Source organism: Glossina fuscipes, unplaced genomic scaffold, assembly GCF_014805625.2.
Source record: "Glossina fuscipes isolate IAEA_lab_2018 unplaced genomic scaffold, Yale_Gfus_2 1, whole genome shotgun sequence".
Taxonomy (NCBI): domain Eukaryota; kingdom Metazoa; phylum Arthropoda; class Insecta; order Diptera; family Glossinidae; genus Glossina; species Glossina fuscipes.
Genome location: NW_023998415.1, coordinates 43,287,057 through 43,296,047, shown reverse-complemented (window position 1 = coordinate 43,296,047; position 8,991 = coordinate 43,287,057). Strand labels below are relative to the sequence as shown.

Genomic DNA, 8,991 nt, shown 5'->3' with positions numbered 1-8,991 from the left:
AAATACTATTCGATTGCAATCTTTTTGTGTAATTCAAAACTTTTGGTATTATACAATGTTTTCTTCTCGCTTTTTCTTTTTCTTTGTCATTTTATTTTTTCTCGTGCATTGTTTTTTGTTTTGGTCTTTTTTTTTGTATTAAGTAAAATTTAATTAAAATCATTTAGTTTAGATTCTTCTTTTTCGAAGTGGCCACATATCACACACATGACAAAGCCAGAAATTTATCTTATTTGTCTTTATTTTATAAGAAAACCTTAAATTAATTCTAACATAGTTACCCGGCAACACAATGCACGAAATAAGACAATTGTATACAAATGTGTGTCGCAATGCGACTTAGCAAAAAAAGATACCGAGAAGAGATAAAGGGCTGTGTATAGATATTTAATTATTAGATACCCACTAGAAGAGAGCTGCGGGAGGATGGAAGGACATTAACAACGATGTACATATCAGTTTAGTATACAAATTTCGTAGAAAATGTTGGCATGTTGTGGTCTTCTCGCAAAGAATATAAATATATATATATATATAGCTTGTCGGTTCATTTGTTTTTGCTTGCGCTTCATTTCTTCTATCAGTATTTCATGATAATTCAATTAAATGTTAGTCAAGCAAATCCTTCGCGTTAATTAAAAATACTGATTCTAATCGACTATCTATGTATATATAGGCAGTTGCAACAGTGCATATGTAATTAATTTAAATTTATATATATGTTAATTTATGATTTCCTCAATTATTCTTTTAGTTAGTTATACTCCTACTTCAGTCATCAGTTATTGATTTAATTCAAAAAAAAAAAAAAAAGAAACTTTATTTTTATTTATACAGTTGAGGACAAATGAAAAATAGCCAGTCGTTGACATTCAATGCAACTTACAAATAAATATACATTTTATTTGTTGCATATATTTTTCAATAAATGCAGCCAAAGAAAATACTTAAGCGAAATAGTAATTGAAGCGCTAAACGATTTCAAATAGTTTTTCAATCACATTCAACCTCCGTTGAAAATAAGAAAATAACCAAGGGTTTATATAAAACCCTATCACTGCGTACTCACGTAACATGTCGTTTATCTAAAGTGACATTTTCTTTACCATTGTCATCATCATAATCATCATCAACATTACTATCCCATATTATAATCAACGTATCAGTATCAGCGCAGTGGCATCGCACGACGGGTATAAATTCTATAAACTAACTTATATTTTTCTTTTTTCACTTCAGGAGCTAAAATGTCAACGACAGAAAATGATACTGACGATATTGCCATCGAATTTCGAGAAGGGGAAGGAAAGCAGCAGAAAAACTCTACAAGCATTAGAAAGGATATGCAAACACTTGAGGCAACCGATAAGAAGACCATAAACACAAAACCACAAGTCACACAAACACGCTGCACAGCAGTCAGACGCTCGCAGAGTGAAAGGCAACCGTCATATCATCATCATCATCATCATCAACAACAACGTCACCTTCTTAGCAACAATAGAAGCAGCAGCAAGGACATTAATAAATTGACAATAGTTGAATATATTTGTTATAATGAAAGTTGCAAAGAAAACGGTGAAATGGATCCTCCCACCTGCACTTCAATAAGTGTAAATTTTAAAGACACAATGGCATTACGTTGTCGTCCAAGCCGTAGCGATGCTAGAGATTTATTTGGAAGACCTCGAGAGCCACCTCCACCGCCACCATTGCCAACAGCATCATCGCATGCAACAGTGTTAACTGCGAGTAAGCCATTAACAATGAATACATCTAAACCAAATGTTACGCCACAAATGCCTACAGCTGTCGATGCATATAAGGAAGAGGAGCAAACAATTGAATCATCATCACCAAACCCTTCGTTCATTCAGCCAACTAATAAGGGAGATTTATTACAACGGCACCATGAAGAACGTCAAACAATTGATGGTAACGATTCTACATTGCAATCCTTAGTATCCTCGTCAGGAATCAACGAAGTTAACTTGCCATCAGATAACAAAGACGGGAAAGAACAATTGCTGCCACAAAATATTCAAAATTTAAACAAAACAAAAACTTTTATAAGCAACACAACGACTACAATGATAAACCCGTTTGACTCTCCCACAATCGTGACAGCAGTTACCTCGACACCGCAAAAATCTAAACCACAGCGTACGGTGGTACGTGTGGCGCCATTTAATAAAAATTTACAAGAAATTCATCGTTTAAAAATAACACACACCGATCCCGTTCTAACGCCTCAAATACTTCACTCTGACTGGTACTCGCATACCAATGGAAGTTTCTATGATACCTCATCAGACTGCGGGCAAAAGAAAACATCAATTCTAATAAATGGAGATGATTGTTACTCCACAATAAATTTGAGCTGTGATGATGCCTCTACACCTCTCTATCAATCCTCAGTGGTCGTAACGGACGGTTCGGTTGCAAAGCTAGAAGAACACGAAGGTCTTAGGGTTATCAGCAATACAGCCAATACGGTAACCATTAATGTCAGTAGCCCTCATAGTCCGGTGGATGAAATAACACAGCAGCACAATAAAATCAATAATTTGCTCAGTCGGCAATCTATGGTTGCCTCCAATTCAACAAGTAGCAATCGTGCTATCATACCCATACGTGGCTCTGGCGATGTAAATTTGCAACGTTCAGCATCTTCCACGTCGTCTGCGTCTACCAGTTCCATGGTTAGTTGCTCGAGTAGTACTAGTAATTCAAGTTGTTCGAATCCGAAACGAGGCCGTACTTTAATACGTTTAGATTATGAAAAAGAGAAAACGCAATCTCACGATGTTAGCGCCAACTTTACAAGTAGTACAACAATCGAAAGCCCTAATGAGGAAATTAATGTTAAATGGCTGCCTCATGAAGAAGAGTTGCTTAAGATATTACGTAATCCTGTAGAAGCAGTAAAAATGAACTTGGTACCTCACATTTGCGGACGTCAAGATGCGCCCAGCGATCAAGATCTACTGCGCAGCAAAAAAATGAAAGACGGTCAGACAGATATTCAACTGCTTCCTCAATCGCCTCCTTCACCGTTAAGATCTCCGAAAATTAAAACACCGGAAAATGATTCATTTATAGCCAAACTATTAGAAGATCCCATGCTAAGCCAAGTAGCCGACGGCTTAGAAACCGAGACAGTAGCTGAACTCATCGAAAACTCATTGAAACGCTTGCAAGACTCACGAAACTCCGTGGATATGTCTGGTACCAAAGATAGCGACGATATGAATCGATTAATTACTTTATCTTTGAAAAAGATTCAAGAAGAGAGAGCTCACAAGCTTATGGAAAATAATCAAGCAACTCTATTGCAAGTTCCCACCAAAGATGAAGAGCGTCTGTCGAATCGAGGCAGCATAAGTTCGGCGAATAGTTTCGCCTCAGCTCATAATTATGAAATGTTCGAATTTGACAATAACGAGTCCGATTGCTATCAGAGCTGCTCAAGTGAAATTATTTCGCTTATGGACGATGATACATGCAATCAAGAAACGCGCTCCAAATTTTATCAAATGTTAGTCGATGCCACTCTTGCCGAAATTGAATTAACTGCTACGATGGAAGAAAATTTAAATCACGATACAGAAGACGACGAGCATCAATACGAATCGATACGCTTGACTACTGATCCAATTTATGAGGAAATCTCAGATATTCCTCCACCCTTACCTTTAACGGCGCCACCTGTAAATGATGCGGAACAAGAAAAAAAAGCTACTCGTTCTATATTCGAAGGAGCTTCAAAATATGATATACTCTCCTATTTAGTAGATGCGAAGGAAAGGGGTGTTGTGAAAGAGGAAGAACCATTCAGTTATCCATTAAGTACTTCTAATCCGATCATTATTGAGGAGGAATCTCTCGATACGGTTAGCGATTTAAGTAAACGTGACCAAAAGAAATTGGATACTATTAGCTCTAGATCGTCAGCTCTAAGTGATTCTTCGGAAGATAACCAAAGTACCATGAGTTCTTTATCACCTCCCCCGGCCAACAGTTTTATGCTTTTACGCAATAAGGGGGCAGCCAGTGATATAGAACGTAATGATTCGGGAGTGGGTTCAGAAACTAGCAAAAGTTCACGGAGCAAATTCCAAAGCAATCAGAATTCGTCGCTATCTGCAACTAAGCAAGTCTGCTCCAGTCCGTTGCATCTTTGTGAAGACTGTGATGGACCCGTAGAAACGCAAATGGGTGAAGATGGAGTTCTGTTTGCTCCTCTGGTGTGTCGTAAGTGCGGCAAAAAACGTATTGAACGCAAAGAAATTATAACTGAAATTGTGGAAACGGAAGAGAAGTACGGTCGAGACCTGCAAATCATACTCGAAGAGTTTTGTCAGCCTATGCTAGTAGCCGGTCTGCTTACACAAGAGCAGCTCTCCGCAATCTTCTTAAATACCGAAGAATTGCTTGAGAACAATCAAACTCTTGCTGAGCGTATGCGTGACGCCCTTGATATAGCTCTGGAGCAGGGTGACGATGATCTGCTTACGGTGAATATTGGTAAAATATTCCTGGAATCTACGCAAATGTTGCATGCCTTCGAAAGTTATTGCGTACGTCAAGCCGCAGCCAGTCTGTTATTGGCCAATCTTGAGAAAGAGAAGGAATTATTGCGAATCTTTCTGAAGGTCTCTCAAATGGAAAATGCTGTCCTAAGACGTATGAATCTCAATTCATTCCTGATGGTAAGTAACTTGTAACAAAATTACAAAAATAGGAAAAAAAAAATAAATTCTATCATAAAAAAAAAAAGAATGGAATAAAAAATTCGTCATTGGTAAATTTTATTCATTGGAAGACATTTTTTGTCTCCAACGTCATGAAACATGCATTTACGTATCGCTATGTGCGATGAGCTTTACAATCGAGTATTCATACTCAACATTGTTCATTTTTTCTGTTCATTTTTTTTCTTTTTTCGCACACCTCAACCTGTTGTATATATACATATATATATATATATATATATATATATATAGGTACCAGTGCAACGTGTTACCAAATATCCTTTGCTGTTAGCTCGTTTATATAAAGTGACACCGGCTCATCTAGAGGGACGTGACCAGCTTAAGCAGGCACAGGAAAAAATTGAATTACATTTGAATCATATCAATCAGGAAGCAAAAGATGTGCCAACGAAACTTTGGCGTCGTATCTCGTCTTCAAGTCCAAATCGACGTGCTTCCTGTGAAATCGATATGATAAATATCAAACTACGGAAAATGGCTATCGATGTGCTTGAATGGAATCACGATGAAGTACGTTTCGCCATGGAAGGTAAACTGTTGTATACGCAACCGACCGATAGCAATTGGAAAAAAGCTCGCACCATCAAACTAACACCGGTAAATGCTCTACTGGTTACAAACGGAAAGGTAAGCGCGAACAAATGGCATAAAGTCTTCGTTTCACAACCATCATCATCTCCCCCCCCTCCAACTTATCCACGCCTAATTTCTCGCAGGAACCAAACTAATGCTATCAAGTGAATGGACAAGCATTTCATACGTAGAGTTTGTTTTTAAGCAAACACTTTTAAAACACTTAACCTGTCAGTAAGCTATCAGTAAAGTTTCAATAGTTTCGGTGTTTTGTTGTGATATGCTCTGACAACATTGGCTTAAATTTGTCTTTATCTCACTTTAGAATGCTTAGCACGAAATGATAGTTTGTTTTTAATATTTATAACTGTGTGTGTGTGTGTGTGTGTGTGTGCATGTGTATGTTTATTGACCTCTCAGCAAACTTGAAACTATGCGATATATTATCAATTTCCTTGCGACACATATATATATATATATATATACATATATATATGTAATACATATACAAATATATATATACATATATATATATATAAATATGTATGTATATAATGTATTAATCAATTATGTAAATTTAAATTTTCTTCATAAATACTGACGTCAAAGGGACTTTTGAGAATTAATAACTTTGAGCAAATTTTCTTTATGGCCAGTAATAATGTTTAAAATAGCAATTGCTTGGAAATGACATAAGCCAAAACGATGATTCCTTACAAAATTTGAAATTTTTGCATAAATCAAGTGCCTTCATGCACATATTGCATGAATAAAATTTTAAAATTTGCAAAAAATTGAAATTGAAATTGAAACGTTTACACGACTTTGCTGCTAAAGCATAACATTTCACAATCCTTTGTTACAAACGATTATCGAAGCGGCGAAACGACAATATTTTAATGCTAACTTTTTGCATATTTTCTACTGTTGCTCAGCAATTCAAATTTTTGTTACATCTAACAAAGGCCAACGATATGACAAACACCCCGAAGTGTAAATTTCAAAAAGAATCACATAAAAGCCTTTTACTAGATCGTACTTTTTTCTATACACTTCTACATACACTTTCTGTTACTTACATTACGAAAGGCATATAAACTTCCATCTATCCGTTTGTAATATGCAACAGAGAACAATAAGAGAGAATTAATACAATGATTAGATTAAAATAAATAAATATATATATATATATATATATATATATATATATATATATCTCTTCCGAGAATGTCAGCTAAGTTCGATTCTGATAATGATTTTTGTCCGGAATATATAGATGAGGTTGGCATATATTTTTATCGTGTTTTTAATTTTAATTCTTATCCACTACGGGCGTGGCCCATATTCGATGCGTATTCGTCTATGATGATATGCTTAAGTTAAACTTAAGCTTATGCCGCGAATGTGTCTACAATATCCATAGGGCAGGCGGACAGGCGGATTTATATCGCATAATCGACTCGTAAGTTTACATGGGTTCGAATGGATTGAATGATGTAAATATATATGCATTTTCGGTTTCGTGGAGGCTGCTTCAAAATAATCAAAATTATAATTGGCAAAGTATTGCTCGTAAACTAGATATCTTTCTTCTTTTCTGTTTCATCCCCTCTCTCTCTCTCTCTCTCTCTCTTTATTCTATTGCTTTAATTATCTCCTCTCTTAAAATTAATTAATTTTCTACTAAAGTAAAGGTTAGGAATTATGGAGAAAGCTGCAATATTGCAGACGGAATGATAATAACAACTAAAGGGAGCGCCTAAAAGGCCTACAAGCTAAAACTAGGTAGATAAATGGGTAGGGATGTCGAAAATTCGCCCAAGGACATAGTATTTATATATTTTTTCTCTTTTTTCCCCCTTCTCGCACTATATCTTTATTATTGTATATCTTTGTTTCGCTTATTTTCCCTTTTTGTGTATATTTTTTTATTATTTTTTTTTTCTTTTTTTTTTCATTTTTTTTTTTTTTTCATTTTATCAACACTTTCAATGCTGCAATTGTTCAATGCAAACTGTCACAATACTTATGTCAACATATATACGGTCGCACAATCGCGTGCATTCGCGTACAATATTCTCGTGTGTGAATTCATTTGCTTGTGGGCAGCCAAGTGCCAATTATAAAGCAGAAAAAGTCATGTCAGATAAACTGAATTTCCCGAAGCATACCGGAATACGAGAAGCTTCATTGTTGGTGGTCAAAGAAAAGTGCGGACGTTATACATTGATACGTGAACCATTATATCTGGACAGATGTGTCGTATGCAGTGAGGCCGATTGGGATGAATACTTTGAGATACAAGAGATCTCATCGAAGGATACATTCATATTTAAAGTATGCAAAAATTACTCCAGAAAACTTATTGGGGAAAAACAAAAAAATTTATTGGTTTTTTATTTATTTTTTTTTGTTTTTTATTTCTACATCCTACTCATATTTCAATTGTTACCGTTTTCACGCAGGCTGAGGACAATGTACGCACTAAACAATGGTATACACAGTTGCAATATCATGCACAAGGTATGGGTGGCTGGCGCAAAAGACGAAATGCTTTGGCCAATATTATGATCAATGGAATGCTGGCACGCAGTTAAACTATATTTTATGTGTATATCAACTATAAATCCCGTAGAGTATATTACCAAGAAAAATAATAATAACAACAAAAACAACAACAACAATTATAATGTTATGACGTATTTTCAATGTTTTCTTTCAACATTTACATTTTTATAAAATAAGTGCTTATGTATGTAAATTGTGTTAAAAAAAAAAAAAAAAACAAATACAAAAATACAAAAAATACAATAATAATTTGGAGAATCAGTTTACTTTAAAATGAATTTTTTTTATTTTTTTTTTATTTTTGGTTATCAATTGCTAATAGAACTTTTATTTTCTCTCAACTTGTTTTTTCATATAAAACATGATTGAAATTTTGAACGATTTGTTCGCTAACTTGTTTTATTACAATCTTTTTTATTTCCTGTATATGTAATTAATTCAATTTAATCTTCACACATAAACAAATACGTTAGTAATCAAAAAAGAAGAACAAGAAAGAATTATAATATCGTAGTAATTGTAGAAAGTGTTGAAAATTGTATATTTTTTAATGTTTAACACAGTAAAGTAAAACATGTACACAACATGTAAGCGTGTATATGCAAAAAAGGAAAAAACAAAAAAATGAATTAAATAAATAAATAATAAACAACATTTGTGTTAAGAAGACTTGAATTAATTTTAACGTTTAATAAATATCCGAAAAGTTAGCATCACTGACTACGTTAATCAGGCGACTAAATACGTATGAAATATTGGAAAATGTCTTATTGAAGCGCTAACATTGTGGAATGGCTTCTGATCACCATTCTTCCCTTCGCTCTCTCTGTCACACGTTCTCTCGTGCGTAGATATGATGCCCTCTCACCTCCTCGCACTGTCGTGTTTTATTGCACAGCTAACAATGTGGAATGGCGTCTAATCGCCATTTTTCCCTTCGCTCGCTCTGTCACACGTTCTCTCGTAGATAGATATGATGCTCTCTCACCTCCTCGCACTGTCGTGTTTTATTGCACAGCTACCATTGCGGAATGGCGTCTGATCGCCATTCTTCCCTTCGCACTCTCTGTCACTC

The 8,991-nt window shown here is 35.1% G+C and overlaps 1 protein-coding gene across 10 annotated transcripts in view; it reads left to right on the top strand.

Moving 5' to 3' along the window:
- The window catches only part of LOC119631675, a 174,575-nt gene extending 166,541 nt beyond the window's left edge, over positions 1 to 8,034 (top strand). For all 10 annotated transcript variants that reach the window (XM_038024087.1, XM_038024086.1, XM_038024085.1 and 7 more), the window contains 4 exons: positions 1,240 to 4,712; positions 5,007 to 5,402; positions 7,458 to 7,685; positions 7,814 to 8,034. In XM_038024087.1, the coding sequence (XP_037880015.1) occupies positions 1,240 to 4,712; positions 5,007 to 5,402; positions 7,458 to 7,685; positions 7,814 to 7,945 (4,229 nt within the window). In that variant the 3' untranslated portion in view covers positions 7,946 to 8,034. The remainder of the gene's footprint in view (positions 1 to 1,239; positions 4,713 to 5,006; positions 5,403 to 7,457; positions 7,686 to 7,813) is intronic.
- The last annotated feature ends 957 nt before the right edge of the window (positions 8,035 to 8,991 follow it).